The sequence below is a fragment of the Carassius gibelio genome, chromosome B18, assembly GCF_023724105.1.
Source record: "Carassius gibelio isolate Cgi1373 ecotype wild population from Czech Republic chromosome B18, carGib1.2-hapl.c, whole genome shotgun sequence".
NCBI classification, from domain to species: Eukaryota; Metazoa; Chordata; class Actinopteri; order Cypriniformes; family Cyprinidae; genus Carassius; species Carassius gibelio.
In genome coordinates this window covers 24,709,529-24,729,260 of record NC_068413.1, presented here as the reverse complement: position 1 = coordinate 24,729,260, position 19,732 = coordinate 24,709,529, and the positions used below count along the sequence as shown (strand labels likewise).

The 19,732-nt window shown below is 37.5% G+C and overlaps 1 protein-coding gene and 1 long non-coding RNA gene across 2 annotated transcripts; one reads left to right on the top strand and one right to left on the bottom strand.

Annotated features, from left to right (window-relative positions):
- Positions 1-7,089: 7,089 nt before the first annotated feature.
- LOC127976993 (uncharacterized) lies at positions 7,090-11,456 on the bottom strand. Its single transcript, XR_008158063.1, has 5 exons — positions 11,193-11,456; positions 10,995-11,073; positions 10,783-10,864; positions 9,375-9,464; positions 7,090-7,764 (listed from the first exon to the last, which is right to left on the bottom strand). It is a non-coding gene; the product is annotated as an uncharacterized LOC127976993 (long non-coding RNA).
- A 2,134-nt stretch (positions 11,457-13,590) lies between these two features.
- On the top strand, positions 13,591-19,113 carry LOC127976992 (uncharacterized). The gene is made up of 2 exons (XM_052581596.1): positions 13,591-13,940; positions 18,054-19,113. Exon 2 carries the CDS (start codon positions 18,074-18,076, stop codon positions 19,073-19,075), a length of 1,002 nt encoding a protein of 333 aa, XP_052437556.1. The 5' UTR covers positions 13,591-13,940; positions 18,054-18,073; the 3' UTR covers positions 19,076-19,113.
- Positions 19,114-19,732: the final 619 nt, after the last annotated feature.

Below are 19,732 nucleotides of genomic sequence, written 5' to 3'. Positions count from 1 at the left end.
GAGAGAACGTCCTTCCTGCTCCAGCATGAGGAGAAGGAATTCGGGGCTATAGAGGGGATCCATCGACATTACGAAACAAAAGGACTGTGAAAAAAACAAAAACAAAACGGAGGGGAAAACACACAGTTTTAAACTTTCTTTTTTTTTTGGTCGGGTCTTGTGTCACGGTTTTACGCTGCCTGAAGGAATACGGAGCCGAGGATAGATGAAATAAGGCTTTTAATATATACCATTCATGGAGCACAGCGATAGACACACGTAAGTGAGTGAGTCAGTCACAAGTGATGATACCCGACAAAACCGAACTGAAAGGACAAGGCTTATGTACAAAGGATAATTGGGGAAACACAGGTGGATGGCATGACTAAATTAACAGGGACATGGAACACATGAGGAATAGAATAGACACACCTGGGAACTAATCAAACCAAACACGGAAAGACACAAACTGGGTCACGGGCAAAAACACACTAAATGAGTCCAGGTGTGACACAAGTTGAATGAACGAACAAACACCTAACATGTACATGTATTTGCATTGCTTTGATCGTTCTCTGTAGATCTCACCTTCTCACACGCCACGATTGGTTGATTATGTACCATACCTGCATGTTATTGGTCAAACTACTTTGGATGTTTTAGGCAATATAGAAATCCTGGCAAGGACGCGTCCTGGGAAAATGTCTCATATGGTCACCCTAAGAGACACTGCCACTCTGAGAGGTTCTTTTTATACCAAATCATGTTGCCAATTGTCCTAATAAGTTGCAAATTGGTCCTCCAGCTGTTCCTTATATGTATATTTAACTTTTCCGGCCTCTTATTGCTACCTGTTCCAACTTTTTTGGAATGTGTAGCTCTCATGAAACCCAAAATTAGATAATATTTGGCATGACATTTCAAAATAACTAGTTTTTAACATTTGATATGTTATCTATATTCTATTGTGAATAAAATGTACGTTTATGAGGTTTGTAAACTATACCATTCCTTTTTTACTCACAATTTGTACAGTGTCCCAACTTTTTTCGGAATCAGGTTTGTAACTATGGATTTTGAGTCGCAGATCTGATCACTGAAACACTTCCAGGTGTATGCTCTGCCTTTCCTCCATCAGTTCCAGAAGAATTGCAGCCTCGCTAGTCACTACCTTCGGTACCATCGCTAATTAAACTATTAAAGAAAACCAAGTACCGGCAGAAATTTTAAATGTAAAAACAGACTTGGTACCAAAGTATCAATGCTATTGATATCCTTAAAGCTGAGAACAGAGAAAAAGTGCACGCGAATCCCGATTCGACTTCTCTTTGATATGAATTGTCTGAAATTCTTTGAATGATTAAATTGGCAAGACAAACGCTTCCAAATGATAAACGTTCACTGTATGATGGCTAAATCTAACAGTTAATCTGCGAATCACATGCGTGCTAAGCCATGTGGACTGGTCCGTACGGATCATCTACGATCCATTACACCACCACCAAATAATATTAGAGGTCATTCTATCATTTAAAAAATTAAGTCATAAATTACTCACCTTTAGTGTTGTTCTATTGCCTATATTGTACATTTTATTTTATGAACTACAGAAGGAGAATTTTTTTTTTAAAATGTGCTGCTCATGCTCATCTACATAATGTCAATGAATATGGGCCTGAATCAAACCTTTTAAAGGGGACATCAGATGCCCATTTTCCACAAGTTGGTATGATTATTTAGGGTCTTCATGAAATGTGTGCAAAATACTTTGATTTAATTTCCTCAATGGTCATGTAAAACAGCACCCTTTTTATCCTGTAAAAAACTATTCTGTTCACAACGACTCATTTCGGCGCATGTTTTTTTTTTTTTTTAAATCATAATGAGCTACTGCTCACCCTGCCCCTCTCTTCCATTTATTTATTTATCTCGTGTGTGTGTGTGTGTGTGTGATGGAACTATGATGTTGCTTTGTAGGCAAAACCCCAAAAGCGAGTTAGCAGTTTAGCACTTCCAGTTTCATCGTCAATGGGTTTATTGATTGGGAGTTTGATTTAATCCCTTAAAATATGGTCTGTGGTTTACACAAGCTCAAGATAATTTGCCATTTGATTATATGACAGTTGCACCCCACAATAATGATTTTTTACTGTTATGTTTCTTTAAAAAGACGGTTTCTAACAAGTTGCTAAATGGGACTATAGGCATTGTCGGATACATTAAATGTCATCATGCTGAATAGTTTTTCAATATATAGTTTTTAATGCAGGATGCTATTCACTGCCATTTAAATAACACCAACGTGAGTAATTTATAACTTAATTTTCATTTTAAGGTGAACTACCCCTTTAAGTCTTAACGTCAGGCATCATTGCAGAAGGGTTGGATTTAAGGTAAAAAAAAAAGCAACAAAAAAAAAAACAAATCCTTACTATACCTTTTTAAGGTGGATACCTTTTTCCTGAACGTGGAAGTCTTGCCCGCCTCATAACAGAATGATACTTCACGTTTACAGTCAACGTGTTTTGTCAAATTAACATTATATGAGCTGATGATATAATGTTAATCCTATGAAAATGGTTGTAAAAATACATGGCACCATATTTTTTTTCATTTCACAATATCACAATGAATTTTATTTTTATTTTTATTTTATTATTTATTCATTTATTTATTATTTTTTTCAGTAACTTGCCTGTCATAGAAAAATGAGTGAGATGACATGAAGCAGTGCAGGTTAGCTACACTGAAAACATGAGGGCACGTCTTAGAGACAGCTTCTCTTGTCATTGTTTATGCAAGGCATAAAGGGCTGAACAAAGACATATTTGCTGGTGCACAAAAAATGTATTTACAGGAATTGCTTAAGTTTATTTTGTTACTGTGGTAACCAACAACAACACTGCTTTAGCCTGCACACATTTTCATATTTAGTCGTAATGAAAAAGTTTAATTCAGTCAATATTTTCACCCCATTTTAACATGGATTTCAGTGGAGACTGTAACACGACAGCATCCAAATTTATGTTAAAATCCATCATGGAATCGCTCATCGATTACTCAGGAAAAAGGTGGATAAGAGGAGAAGAAAAGAAATGACACCCACAGCAGACCACAATGTGATATCTTTGTCTGTGTAGTATTTTTTCTGAGTGCAACAGATTGGTACTGAATTACGACACATTACAACCATCCCTCTTCAAAACACCTTTATGGCACAGTTCGACAAATATGTTCTCACTGCTGTTCTCCTGTTCTTTCTGGGCAGAAAATGGTAAAATACTTTGGGATATTACAGGAGGTATTTATACATGTATTAAGAACCTTTTGTTTCCCACAGGTATTATTACTTAATATAATGGTATCAAATACACTGTCCAGCCAAAAAAAAATCTCTATTTGAATTTAAATGGGCAAATACTTAGATTAGATTTCACCCAAATAAGATTAGTTCACCCAAAAATTCTGTTATTAATGACTTACACTCATGTCTTTCCAAACCCATAAGACCTTTGTTCATTTTAGTCACAGTGGCTAAATTAATAAATTACCAGACGCCAACTGATTAAAATTTTCCACCAACGTTAAATAGTAATGACTTTATGAATTTCTTTACTGATAAAATAGATAACATTAGAAAAAGAGTTGTTACCTGTAGCCGAAGAACCGCTTCTCAATATCATTAACTCGTCGTTATCTTTAGGTCACGTCCCAAAACCATTCAAGCTGGCGGTTATCAAGCCTCTTATTAAGAAACCAAAACTAGATCCTAGTGTACTGGCAAATTATAGGCCTATTTCAAATCTTCCATTTATATCTAAAATTTTAGAAAAAGTTGTGTCTGCTCAATTGAGCACCATCCTGCATAAAAATGATCTGTATGAAGAATTTCAGTCAGGTTTCAGGCCCCACCATAGCACAGAAACTACACTTGCATCTCATTTCTAGTCTTACTTGATCTTAGTGCTGCGTTCGACACCATAGATCATGACATTCTCATAGATCGATTACAAAACTATGCAGGTATGCAAGGGCAGGCTCTAAGATGGTTTAGATCCTATACCATTTTGTTTACTTAAATGGGGTGTCATCTTAGTTATCATCAGTAAAATATGGAGTGCCACAATGTTCCGTCCTAGGTCCCCTTCTATTTTCAATGTACATGTTGCCCCTTGTTAATATTATTAGAAAATACAGAATTAACTTCCACTGTTATGCTGATGACACTCAGCTATGTATCTCAACGAGACCAGATGAAACTTCTCAATTATCTAAGCTAACATAGTGTGTTAAAAATGTAAAAGATTGCATGACAAATAATTTTCCCCAATTAAATTCGGATAAGACAGGGATATTAATTATTGGACCAAAAAAACACTACACAGAATCTTGTAGATTACAATCTGCAACTAGACGGATGTACTGTTACTTCCTCTACAGTCAGAAATCTGGGTGTTATATTAGACAGCAATTTGTCTTTTGAAAATCATATTTCCAATGTTACAAAAACTGCATTCTTCCATCTTAGAAACATTGCCAAGCAACGAAACATGTTATCTGTTTCTGATGCAGAAAAGCTAGTTCATGCATTTATGGCCTCTAGACTGGACTATTGTAATGCACTTCTGGTTGTCCTGTTTCGTCAATAAACAAGCTACAGGTAGTCCAAAATGCAGCAGCTAGAGTCCTTACAAGGTCAAGAAAATATGATCATATTACCCCAATTTTACAATCTCTGCACTGGCTACCTATTAAGTTCCCTATCAGTTACAAATTATCATTACTTACCTATAAGGCCCTAAATGGTTTAGCTCCTGTGTACCTAACTAGCCTTCTACTACGCTACAACCCATCATGCACCCTAAGGTCACAAAACGCTGGACTTTTGGTAGTTCCTAGGATAGCAAAGTCCACTAAAGGAGGTAGAGCTTTCTCACATTTGGCTCCCAAACTCTGGAATAGCCTTCCTGATAATGTTCGGGGTTCAGACACACTCTCTCTGTTTAAATCTAGATTAAAAACGCATCTCTTTCGCCAAGCATTCAAATAATGTATCTCTTAAATTGTGAGTGTAGTTGCATCTGATCAAATGTCCATTTTTATTCATTAGCTTGGGTTAAACTAATTTTACTTTGTTGGACCAGCAGCTATGCTTATGATGTCTCTATTTTGTTTCTATGTTTTGCCAAGGGATGTAACTAGGATTTACACAAGCTCCAGTCTGGATCCAGAACACCTGAGAAGAGATGATGCTGACCCTCAGAGGACCTCAGATGATGCTAACCCTGAATCAACAAACAGAATTAACAATTATCGCTACATGTGTGACTGCATCATATAATAATTATTAATTAATAATATTAATAATGTTCATTGTCTAGCTGACTACGTCTTGTATTATTTTTTTCTAAAAATCCTGTCAAACGTGCACAAACTGACAGTCACCACCATAAGCTACTACTCTTTATTATTGTAGAAACATAATTTTCTGTAAAGTTGCTTTGTAATGATTTGTATTGTAAAAAGCGCTACACAAATAAACTTGAATTGAATTGAATTGAATTTTCCTAGACGTTTCTGACCTGACATATACAACAATGTAACTGGCCTAGAAATGTATTCAGGATGTCTGTGATACAGATTATGTGGCATCAGTGGTTCAACCATATTTTTACAGAGATAAAATAATAATTTTTGTGTGCAAAGAAAACAAAAAATAATGACTATCCAGCAATTCTTCTCCGTCACCATCTGCTTCCATTTTCATGTGTAGCATGACATATGCATGTGCTTTCCTCTGCTTATAAACAAGGCTCAGCCCATGCATGTTCTACATAAGCAACACCACACAACTGTGTCATGGTACTTTCATGAACAGCAGACAGTGGTGCGCAGGAGATAATTTGTTGAATGAAGTTAGTATTTTTGTTTTCCTTACGCAAAAAAAAAAAAAAAAAAAAACATTTTATTCTTGTATCTTCATACAATTATGGTTGAACCACTGATGTCATGTGGAGTATTTTACCAATTGTCCTTACTGCGTTTCTGGGTCTAGGAACAGTTCAGTTCCACTGCTGTCTATGCAGGTTTAGAACGCTCTCAGATTTCATTAAAAAGTATCTTAATTTGTGTTCCAAAGATGAAAGGTTTTGCAGATTTGGAGCAACATGAGGGTGAATTGATTAAAATAATTAATGAATGTTTTGGGGTGGTGTACTATCCCTTTAAAGTCTATGAATGGATCAATATTGCTGTGATTATGTTTCTAGCATGTTCTATGGCAACAGTTATTTTAACCTTAACTAAAGGAGTGTCAAGCCAAGTCAAGTCACCTTTATGTATACAGCGCTTTAAACAAAATACATTGCATCAAAGCAACTGAACAACATTCATTAGGAAAACAGTGTGTCAATAATGCAAAATGACAGTTAAAGGCAGTTCATCATTGAATTCAGTGATGTCATCTCTGTTCAGTTTAAGTAGTGTGTGTGCATTAATTTGCAATCAAGTCAACGATATCACTGTAGATGAAGTGACCCCAACTAAGCAAGCCAGAGGCGACAGCGGCAAGGAAGCAAAACTCCATTGGTGACAGAATGGAGAAAAAATACCTTGGGAGAAACCAGGCTCAGTTGGAGGGCCAGTTCTCCTCTGACCAGATGAAACCAGCAGTTCAATTTCAGGCTGCAGCAAAGTCAGATTGTGCAGAAGAATCATCTGTTTCCTGTGGTTGTTCCGGTTTACCTAATTAATGCAGCCTAAAAATCCTTTAACGGATTTGGATATTAGAAGCATATTAGTATGTTATGTGTAAGCCAGATTAAAGAGATGGGTGTTTAATCTAGGTTTAAACTACAGTTTCTGCCTCCCGAACAATGTTTAGGTTATTCCACACTGTAAACCCTAATAAGTTGAGACTACTCAAATGATTTGAGGAAAGTGGTTGCGTAAGTAAAATTGAGTAATGGCAAAATTGACAACTCAATTCAATTGAGTAGACCTAATGTTGGTCTCTTCATTGAATTAACTTAAATGTTCAAGTACAGATAACTTAAAAAGGCAAATAGACTTAACTTAAATTTTTGAGTTTTATATGGTTTACTTGTTTACTTGTTTTAATGATTTAATAGAAATATTGTTTTTCCATTAACAGCTTTATTTGGTTTATACACTTACATTAATTTAAGAAACATTACTAATATCAAGCTCATATTTTTAAGTCACATTTAGACACTTGAACAGCACTTAAGCTCACATTTTTAGAAAACAGTAGCTCATATTTTTAACAGCAAGCTGCATTTTTAAGTCACATTAAAATATTGAGCTCATGTTTAACAGTAAGCTTACATTTTTACAGAACATTACACTCACATAAAAAAAAAAAAAAAACATTAAGCTCATATTTTTAAGTCTCATTTTCAAAAGACCATGTTTAATGTAAATGTGTTGCAATTAAAAGTGCGCCAAGCAATTTCTCGATTTTAGCCAAACAGCTGGTTTGCCAACGACTGTGTTTTAGGCTGGAGGTCTTTCTGCCCCAAGGAAAGTAGAATCCGCTGAATGAAGTCAAACATGTATCCCAGTGACTTTGGGTGACTCAGGTGCTATGCATATAGAAGTCCGAACAGAAGGCACATTGCTTTTTCAGGAAGGTCATGTAGATTGTCCATCACTAATTTTCCCTCGATTACGATTCCAATCGAAGAGGGAGACCCATCTTGTCCCATCTTCAACTATCAAAATCCCCACTGGCACATAAAGAATTGAGCGGTGATCATCGGACATCTAGTGAAAAAAACATTAACAAATTAAAATTAATTCACATACATCCAAGCTCATTTACATTTCAAAAAGGTTTAACTTAAAGGGTTAGTTCACCAAAAAAATTAAAATTCTGTTAGTAATTACTCACCCTCACGTTGTTTCAACGCAGTAATACATCATCGGAACACAAATTAAAATATTTTTGATGATCAGAGTTGTCTCACTCCTCCATAGGCTTCTCTGTAATTTAAACTTGCCAGCCCAGAAAGTTTGTAAAGACATGTTAAAATAGTACAAGTGACCACAGTGGCTGAACCAGAAATGTATCAAGCGTAGCGTTACATTATGTAACAGCGCAGCGCCTCTGGGTTGTACATCAGAATGGAGGCTCATGCTGGTCATGTGTGTGATGCTGGCCAATAGTGAGCCTACGTTCTGACGTACAACCCAGAAGTGCTGCACTGTTAGACTACTTGAACTCACTCAGAGAAACAAAGAGGACAATGTATAGTTGAATAGACGTTATTTTGTTTATTTTTTTTGCGCACAAAAAGTATTCTCATCGCTTGATAAACTTCAGGTTGAGGCACTGTAGTCACTTTAACTATTTTAACAATGTTTTTAACTTTCTGGGCCGGCAAGTTACAATTACAATAGAAACCTATGGAGGAGTAAGACAGCTCTCAGATTTCATCAAAAATATCTTAATTTGTGTTCCGAAGATGAACGAAAGTATTACAGGTTTGGAACAACATGAGGGTGAGTAATTACTGACAGAATTTTCATTTTTTATTACACATTCACACGATGTCTCACATACACTGCATCAATATCAACCTAAAAGGGTTAGTTCACCCAAAATGTTCAATTTAAATTCTGTCATTAATTACTGAACCTTGTGTCGTTGCACATCTGAAAGACCTACGTTCATCTTCGGAACATATTAAAATATTTTTAATGAAACCCATGAGGTTTCAGTCCCTCCATACTAGAGATCCAATTCAATTACCACTTTCAAGGTCCAAAAAGGTATGAAAGACATCATTAAAGTAATCCATGTGACTCCAGTGGTTTAACCTCAATTTCATGAAGCTACACAAGTAATCTGTTTGTGCAACAAAAAAAAAAAGTACAACTTGTAAAAAAATATAATCTCCAATGCACGGTCACGCAATTACGTCTGCTCTCACATGAATACAAAACTCACACGTTGTGGTGCTATATGAGATACTGTCTTGAACGCGCGTTGCAGATAAACAATTACACTGGTAAATTATGTTTTTTTTGCACAAACATAGCACTCGTTTTGCTTCATAAAATTGAGGTTAAACCACTGGAGTACAGTAGTACAGAGTACTGCAAAGTCTTTCCTATCATCCTTGAAAGTGTAGTTGTGTTGGATGTCAATGGAGGGACAGAAAGTTACAGAATATCATTAAAAAAAAATCTATTGTGTCTTAAAGATGGAATGACACAAGGGTGAGTCAATGAATTACAGAATCTTCATTTTTGAGTGAATTAACCCTTTAGATTGATACAGTGTGTGTGTATGACCGAGATTGTGAATGTGTTAGAGTGTGTATAGAGGGTGAGAGGGTGTCTTTTGGACATTTTCTCCTTGGAACACTTACCAAAGACATCTTAAAGAAAGCAGGAGTCATCTCCAAACCAAAGGGGTAGTCCTTGAAGCACCAAAGTTCAGTTTCAGTTGGCTCTGATAGCTTGTGTGAAAAAAATAAAATTTTATTAAATCCAACCACTTGATAATAATACATTATTATAGCCTTTAAACATTCAATCAGAGATCAACTATGAAGTCTATATTGCAGTTTATAAAGAATCAATCTACTATCTACTATCATGAATAAAAATTTGCTGTCAATTTACTCACTCTAGCCATCCAAGATGTGGGCGACTTTATTTAGCAGAACATTAAGGGAGATTTTTGGCTGAAACTGTTGTCTTTGGCTATTCATATAATGAAAGTCAACTGTAACCATCCCTTTAATTGTCAAAAAACGTGTACAAGCAAAACAAAATCAATAATTGTGATTCCTGATGATATATTTGTGTCTTATGAAATGAAACGATAAGTCTATGCAAGCAACATTATTTATAACATTATTACCTTTACCTTGTACAAACAGCCCTGAGTGTATTTTCTACAGTCTGGAGTGCGAGTGTAAAGATATATCAAACTTTGGGAATATGTGAAAACTCAATCTTCCCAATTTGAGATCACTCATGTGAACAATCTTACTTTTTTATACAGGTTGCAGCATCAAGGATAGTAGCAAGTACCATTTTGCACATCCTGCTAGTTGTAAATAAACCACACATCAGGGTGCTTGCGCTCCAGGCTGTCAGGAGGAGATGGGTCTGTTGTGTTGTTCATCAAAATGATACTTGCTGCTATCCTTAATGTTGCAACCCGTTTAAAAAAGCAAAATTACATTCACATGTGTGATCTCAAATCGGGAAGATTGACAGATTCCCAAAGTTTGATATACATCTTTACGCTTGTGTTCCAGACTGTAAGTTAGTAAACAAAATTCAGCTTTGTTTGCAGAGGCTGTGAATTAAAGGTAAAATATGAGGTTTAGCTTCTTGCATAGACCTATCATTTCATATAATTTCATTCCACATAACCATTCATTAATTAATAATATCTCTGTAAATGTGTCGCAGGCAGGAAAAGGTCTGCGGTTTTTAGTAACATACCGGCCAAATAAATTCTTATAACGATTAACGTTAGGCATAAGTCAGTATTCACGCGGCAGCCAAATTTTACACCAAATAAAAGAAACGTCCTTTCACAAATTACACAAAGAGACATTTCAGTGTCTGGAAATAGATTTGTCTCGAAGTTCCAGCAGCAATATCACGCTTAGGTCTATTGTAAACAACAGCGCTAAGTTAGTCTGTAAAACATTGGCTATGTTTGGAAGTTAAGGGGTTTTAACTTAAATGCATTTATACCTTAAGTCCAGTTGTATAAAAAATAAAATAAAACATAGCAGACAATAAAGCAAAATTTACCAGCGTAACGTTACTCCTGTGGCCTCGACTCTTCCCCCTCCTCGTCTGCTTCATAACCACCTGCCTGCTAATGTTACTGTCCCTACAGGAGGAAAACTGGAAATTCAGATGTTCTTACAGAAAGTTGGTAACACGAACGTGTTTATAACTCGAAAATACTCAAAGGCAACTAAGCAAAATTTAAATATATATTTTTCCAGTATTCTACCTACCAGCGTACTCTGGGTCTTTCACGACGACTCTCTTCCCGCCTGCTTTAACGCCTGTCTGGCTGCTTGTGCAGCTGGCCCGCTGCCAGAGTAAAACGGAAAAGTATTATCAACATGCAAATAATATGACAATAAAACGTATAAGGAAATAAAAAAAACAACGTGTGTATATTTATGCGTTACGTTTAAACCTTTACTTACCTATTTAACTTTAAACTGTATTATTTATTTCTTCTTTCAGGTGTTCCTGCAAATGATTGTGAACCGCAGTCAGTGCTGCGTCTTCAGCAAATTCGACAAAAAAATTCCCGCCTTGTGTTATATTGGCCAATCGGCGCTGTTGTCAAGGCAGAATTTCAAGCGCGACCAATCATTTTTAAACAGAGACGTACGAATAATTTAAATAAATGGAAATTCTGAGTTAATAACACTTAAAATCTTAATTCAAAAGATTTTTACTGCCAATGAGTAATTTAAACACACCTGTTTAAGTTTTGATGGCAAAACTTGTAATGTGAAGTTATGTTAACTTGAATTCTTTATTAATTACAACATTAGGGTTTACAGTGCAGAGTTTAGGCGCCAAATAGGAAAAGGATCTGCCGCCTGCAGTTGAGTTTCACTGTAAAACCTAACAGCCCATCTTAATAAAAGAAGTAATTTAACATAACTTAAACATCACAATAATTTGGAGTGACTCATTCAGATAAATTTAACCTAACTCAAAAATGAATTGATGAAGTAATAACTTAGTTGTTTTGAGTGCACTTAAATTTGTGGATAAGTTTAAGTATTGGTAATATGATTCCAGTTTGTTCCATTGACTTATTTTTTTTAAGTTGACTTTATATCATCACCAAAATGCAAGTCTTTTGTGTTTAAAACTCATCATATTGTGCCCAAGGAAACTAAAGAATGTCAATTATAATACTAATAATTCTTAAGCCCCAAAACATAAAGATTTGATTTAGTAGTCTAGATGTGTAAGTATTTACAAGTAAAAATAACAAACATTTTATGTTACAGCTTCTCACATGTGAGAATGTGTTGCTTTCCCTTTTGTCTAAAAGCGAAATGAATATTTTTTTTGGACCCTATGAAACTTTGGGCCCTATTTTAACGATCTGAAACGCAAGTGTCAAAGCGCGAAGCGCAAGTAAGTTTGTGGGCGGGTCTCGGCGCTGTTGCTATTTTCCCGGCGGGATAAATGGCTCTTGCGCCCGGCGCAAATCTAAAATGGGTTGGTCTGAAGTAGCTTCATTATTCATAGGTGTGGTTTGGGCGTAACGTGAAATAAACCAATCAGAACTTCATCCAACATTCCCTTTAAAAGCAGGTGCGCAAGTTCCATTATGGATTGCTATTATTATGGCGTATTTACCAGGCGCACGCCAGGAGCGGTTCACAGCCGAGGAGACTGATGTTCTTGTAAGAGCAGTGAAAGACAGAGAAGTTGTGTTGTATGGGGATGGGAGAAACCCACCCAAAATAGCGTCGGTTAAACAGGCGTGGGAGGAAATAGCCACAATTGTTTCATCGATTTTTTTTCCTGGTTCTTGACGGACAAACCAATTTGTCAGATGTCCTTATATACATATATGTCTTGCCACTATTGGGTAAACAGGTCTGATCCTTAATTACTACAATTAGCCTGAATAATTTGTAAGCTAGATTTATGCCTATTTTATGCCTATCATTGTGGCACACCACAATGATTTCCGTCATCTCATGTGTTAATATTTTTTTAGTGTAACAATTTATGATTTGCAAAAATAACTGTTGCATCTGTGTAGATTACATGAGCAAAGTGTGTGCGCGTTGTGCACGCTATGCATTATGGTCAAGCATGCGCCCTTAAAATAGCATAATGAACAACGCGCAACGCGCCACTGACTTTAGACTAGGTTTTTTCTGGTCAGTGGCGCAATTGTTTAATGGAACAGCAAAATAGCACCAGGGATTGTTTGCGCCGGATCACGCCTCCTTTTTTGCGCTGAACCGCCCAGGGAGCGCAAGTTCATTCACTAGTTTAGCGACGTGCTTCTGTGGAGGGAAAAGCGCGCTTTGCGCAGGTGCAAAATAGGATTGACACATGCGTCGGTGTACAAAGTCAATTGCGCTGGGCGCAAGATAGGGCCCTTTATGTTTCTGGTCCCATTGACATCCATAGTAGGAAAAAAATATATAGCTATATATATATATTCTTCTAAAGACCCGGAGATCGTCTGAATGGATTCAAAAACTCAACTGTTTAACTCTGGGGGAGATGTTAAATTAGCCTTTTTCAAAAAAAAAAAAAAAAGCGTAGTATTCCTTTAATATGCACATTGCTGTCTTTGAGCACGCAGCGCCGAAAAGAGAACACGTGCACCATTAAACTGGATGCCAACAGCCAAGAAGAAGTAGAAGAAGAGAACGCGAGACATTTTCTATCTGTTTGCACGTGGCACTGGAAGCTCGCAACGCCGACCCCCTGCACTGCTGCCCGGTGTGTCTTGCTGGTGACAGTGACATAATTAATTCCCTGCAAGACACCGCTACAGCTTTGTCTTTCACACAAGGTAACCTAATGATTTTCTGTTATTTTATTAATCTTACTGGTTTGCAAACTGTTTGAATCGGAATGTTACTAAGTGTTAGCACTAACGTTAGCTTGCACCAATTCCTGCTTTAGTGGTTCATAAAAAAAAAAAAAAAAAGTTTGTTGATTCAACTTTAAGTTGGCTAAGTAACATTAACGTTAGTTTGTGAAAGTTTTGTTAATGTTAGCAAACTGCGGCTCGCAGAAGACGTGACATTTTCTATCTGTTTGCATCACAAGCTTGCACGCGGCACGGCACTGGAAGCTCGCAACGCCGACCCCCTGCACTGCTGCTGTGTGTCTTGCTGGTGACAGTGACATGATTTATTTCCTGCAGGACACCGCTACAATTTTGTCTTCCACACGAGGTAACCTAATGATTTTCTCACCTAATTTTCTAACCTAATTCATTTTCTCACTTTAGTGGTTTATACAAAATGACTCGTTCATTAAGTTGGCTAAGTAACATTAACGTTAGTTTGTGAAAGTTTTATGTTAACGTTAGCAAACTATGTTGGCTCGCTAGCTAATATGCCCTCACCCTTTTTTTAAGTAACTTAAAGTTAAGGCGTTAACTGAGGTTACTATAAAATCGCACAAGGGAATGACCTAACATTAGCTAACTGTTAAACAGTATTTAGGGCTAGGTTGGGCCCAAATTGGCAGGATATGGCGCTTTCAGTCACGTTCTCCCCTCTCCGCAATGTAACGTTTTTAGAAAAAAAAAAAAAAAAAAAAACGTTATCAGGGAAATACGGTGATTTATTTTTTTATGTTAGTTAAAAGCAAATAGCAAGGTCAACAGTTTGTCCTCTGCCTAGACTTTGACAAAATTGTGCAAACTGACGGTTTTATTTTTTGTTGTTGACTGGTATAAATTATGTGGAAATGTAAATTGTGTGTTTTTTCTAGTGCCTTAAAAATACAGTTATTGAGACATTACAGACTATATCATGGCCAGTATTCCACAATTTCACCATTACCTTGCCTGTATAACAACTGCATGTGTACATTTAGCACTTATAACTCATTGAAGGTACATTTGTCAAGAGTACATTTGGAGAAAAGACTGGTAGGCAGAGACAACAGTGATTTGACTTTAAATCTGGCATTTCATTGCCCTGTGTGTGATTTTAAGCAGCCATTTGTTGAGAGTGACATGTTTATTCATCTAAGGGGGCATCTAAGACGGAAAGAAACAGTGCCATGTCCATTTAGGGCAAGTTTCAAACAAATGTTTACTCAACATACAATTCACACAAGTGCAGAGAACACCAACATGCATCAGACTATGATGTGGCAGTTGTAGTGCAAAATGTCTCGAATGTTTCCCAGGATGACACTGAACATGATCAGGAAGAGCTTTCAGATGAAAATGAAACTGCCTCAGCCCCGGTAGCAGGCAGAAGTGACGAAGGATTAACAGAGCAGTTACAGTACAATCTGGCTGCCTTCTTCTTGAAAATGCAGACTATTCTCCATGTATCCACAAGAGCAACACAAGAAATCATTGAGCATATTGATCAATTGTTTTCACTGTCAGAACCAGTTTTCAGAGAATCTATAATCAAAATACTGGAAAAAACATAACTGCCCCATTACTGACACACTTGTTAGTGAGATTGTCCAGGCAGTTTCAGAGAGTAATATGTTGTATACATCTGTTACCTCTGAAGGACCACTGTCAACAGCAAAGAGGAGAAAGTCATATTATGAGGATAAGTTTCCATTTGCCAAGCCTGTAGAGTACCTTATTGAGTCGTCACAGCGTACATTTATGTATGTGCCCATTCTCACATCTTTGCAGTTGTTGTTGAAAAAAACAGACGTACTTGAGAAAGTCCAAGAAACCACCTCACAGTTGCCTGGACAGTATTCGTCTTACTGTGATGGCTCCTACTTCCAGGAAAATGAGCTTCTCTCAGATAAGAGTCAAAAATTGTCAATTATTCTTTATGTTGATGATTTTGAAATTGCAAACCCTCTAGGAACATCAAAAAAAATACACAAAGTATGTGCAGTTTATTGGACATTAGCTAACCTCCCAGTAAAGTATCGCTCAGCACTCCAATCTACTCAGTTGACTCTTTTGTGCAACTCAAATGATGTACGGCAGTTTGGGTATGAAAAGGTTTTTGCGCCTCTCTTGAGTGACCTAAAAGCTCTTGAAAATGAGGGTGTTTACATTGAGACATTTGGTCACTGTCTCAAAGGCACAGTGTACTCTGTTGTGGCTGATAACCTGGCTGCCCATGGGCTAGCTGGTTTCAGTGAGAGTTTTAGGGCTACATATTTTTGCAGATTTTGTCTTGCCACCCAGACAGATATGCAAACATCAAATGCAATCACTGGTAGTTTTGAGATGAGAACCAAAACATTCTGATAAGGTTAACCGCCCTCACCCAATTCCTCAGAGTTTTGCCACTCGAGGGACAATCGGCGGGAATGGGCATGAGAACCACGCTCTGCTTAGACTGCTACCTGTTCTCATTGGCTCCAGAGTACCTGAAGGAGACAAATTCTGGGAGGTGCTAATGGAATTAAAAGATATAGTTGAACTTGCCATGTCTCATACTTACACAGATGATACCATTCAGTACATGGCCTGTAAGATTTCAGATCACAGGCAGCTGCTTCAGGAAGTATTGCCCAGCTTACGATTACGGCCAAAGCATCATTACATTGAGCATTATCCTCATCTCATAAAGTGCTTTGGTCCTCTGGTGCACCTTCGGACAATGAGATTTGAGGGGAAGCACAAAGTCTTCAAGGCAGTTGCTCGTTGCTCTCATAACTACAAAAATGTGTTGAAAACTATGGCAGAGAGACACCAAAACATGATGGCATTCTATTTGTCATCACCAAGATTTTTCAAGCCACCAGTGCAGACTTCAAAAGTGGAGTCTGTCTATGTTGAGTCATTGCCTACTGATACACATGCGTTAATATCGAGCATCACAGACAGCAGCAGTGTATATGGCACAAAACAGGTAACCATTGAAGGCACAGCTTTTGTGGCTGGGATGTTTGTTTGCACTGGGACACATGCTGCCTTGCCTATTACTTATCAGAAATGACATCTTCTTTGTACTGAAAGACTATGAGACCTGGTATGTTGAGCATTTGCGGTCATATGAGCTAACAGATCATAAAAGCAAGGGCCATACAGTGAAATCTGTATGTCAGCTAACTGACCGAATGCCACTGTTTGCCTACAGGGTTTCAAGCAAGCTAATTCTGACAACTAAACATTTCATTCCTGTGTCAGAGTAAGAGAGTAGCCCATCACTAGCCTTATCAGGGACCTGAGGGAGGCTAAAGATCTGTCTGGACCTTCAATGAACACTAGTGATCACCTTAAAGGGTTAGTTCACCCCAAAATAATGTCATTTATTGACTCACCCTCATGTCGTTCCAAGCCCGCAAGATCTCCGTTCATCTTTGGAACACAGTTTAAGATAATTTAGATTTAATCCGAGAGCTTTCTGACACTCCATTGAAAATGTATACATTGTATACTGTCCATGTCCATAAAGTTAATAAAGACACCATCAAAGAAGTCCATGTGACATCAGTGGGTTAGCTCCAACTTTTTGAAGCATCGAAAATACATTTTTGTCAAAAAATAAAAACTTTATTGCACTCTTCATTTTCTTCTGCTTTGGCCTCGAGTGTGTTCACGTAGTATAACTGCGTAGTGCTTCTGTGATGTACGTCACGCGCATCACACACATGACCAGTGTCGGACAATAGTAAACCTCTGTGGTGACGTAGAACCCAGAAGTTCTGCGCAGTTATACTACGTAAACACACTTGAGGGCAAAGCTTAAGAAAATGAAGAGTGGAATAAAGTTTTTGTTCTTTTTGGACCAAAATGTATATTCGATGCTTCAAACAATTTTAACTAACACACTGGTTTCACATGGACTACTTTGATGTCTTTTTTTTTTTAGCTTTATGGACGTTCACAGTATACCGTACCTACATTTTCAATGGAGGGGCAGAAAGCTTTTGGACTAAATCTAAAATGTCTTAAACTGTGTTCTGATGATGAACAGAGGTCATAAGTCCTTGGAACAACATGAGGGTGAGTCATTAATGACATTATTTTCATTTTTGGGTGAACTAACCCTTTAATAAATACACTGGACAACATAATTAAAGGTAATGTCTATTTTCCACTATGACCAATGTGTCATCAAGGTAAATACATGCAATATGCTGGTTAAATTTGTGGTATCCCAATTATACCATACTTTTAAAATGTTTAACCAATACTTACTTAAAACAAAAAAAATTGTTTGACATTTTGGGAGAGTGTGATTTTTTTTTTTATTTTATTTTATTTTATTTTTATATTGTTACCACTCTCTTGCCTGTATGGTTAATGAAGCTACAGATGGATAATGTGTGGGTGGTCTAGGCAGCTAGTGAAAAACAGCGGCATCACCTGGAGTAGCTCTGTCTGTTTTATGTTACAGGCTTCCCTAATACAGTGTAAATGGAAGCGACTGATGTCCTGAGACTAAGGGTCATCCTTGATGATGTCAATGCTGAGAGGCTTATTTTGCCCTCTCGTCCTGAGACTGTAAATGCCCTCATAATTGAGATAAAAAATAAGTTGAACCTTGCCTATGACTTTCGGCTTCAGTTTCAAGACCCAGAATTTGACAATGCCCTATGCAATTTAGGAAACATCGAGGACCTACCATCCAAGGCAACCATTAAGATAGTTAGATATCTTGAGCCAGATCTCAGTTCAACCAGCACAGATGATACACTGTTGTCTGATAACACAGATTCACTAGATCGTCTTTGCCGATGGCCAGAGATCTTTGTTATTCCAACATTCTCCTACGAGGTGGAGCATGCTCTAAGAGAGGGCAACTATGCATTTGTCAAAGAGGGGAAAACTCTAAACTTGACTAGGGATCAAAAACACAACATACTGGATGGAATGGCTGCTGAAATATATAAGCATAAAGCATATCCCAGTACCAAAAATATTCTCATGGCTGCAGAGGCTCTGGTGCGCAAATACCCCTGCCTAAAAGAAAAAGGTTCCGGAACAGGGTATGAGGGTTGGAAGAACAGCCTGCGCTTCAAAATGGGCAACTACAGGACCAAACTGAGCAGGGCTGGCATAAAGGATGTGGCTGTGAATGCTGGAAAACGTAGCAGGACCAATCCAGAAGGTGCAGCATCCAGGGCCAAAATCAAAAGACCCAGAAGAGGAGAAATAAACTTCATGCCCAATTATCCCCAAGGAGAAACTAAGGACACACTGGAGAACTTGAGGCTTGAGATGGTGGAGCAGTTCAAGAAGACCGTGACTGATAGAGACATGATTATCATCCATCAACATATGCAGCGTACCTTTGCACTCAGGCGTGAAGAAATTGTGAATTCAGCTCCTCCCATTGCTGAATTGAAAGACCGATGGCCTGCACTCTTTTGTGAAGCCCAATTGAGTAAAAACTTAGACACATTGTCATGGTCATGATTGCAGCACTGGTTGATCTGGATAAAGAGCAAAAAATGATTAGTGTTAATATGGTTTTGTCTGTTTGCCTTAAGTTTTTTCCCTTACAGTCTTATATGGCTTGAAGTTAATGAATGATGTGAGTTTTAAAAAAAAAAAAAACTTGTGCTTTTGTTTTCTATGCAGCTCTACAGTGAATTCCACAGGATCACCAATCAAAATCTACTGTATTCCTTCTATGCTGCACTTGACAAGTACACACCTCAGCTGTTGAAGCTCTACAAAAAGAGGAAGACTGGAAGTTTTGGTGAGAAGATGGAAGACGTTTTGAGGGAATATGAGGAACAGGTACAAACATTTTTAAAACATTAATGCATTATATTGATGTTGAATGTGAACAGAACTGCAGCCCCCAACATGCATACCTTGTCTTTGTTTGTGCAACAGGACAAGAACAACATCACTGCAGCTCGAACAGCAGCCCTGGCTGGCCTACCGCTGTACTTAAAGGAGGATTCATCAGAGGTCTTCAAAACCTGCAAGGTATTTTTGTATTCTCCTTTTTCTGTTTTCATAGCTTAATAACTTCATCTATTTTGCAAAGAGAAATCACTGAACATAAAAATTTGAAACCACCTTGTGTACCCTGTTGGCTGTGTTTAGAGGAATTCTCAACAT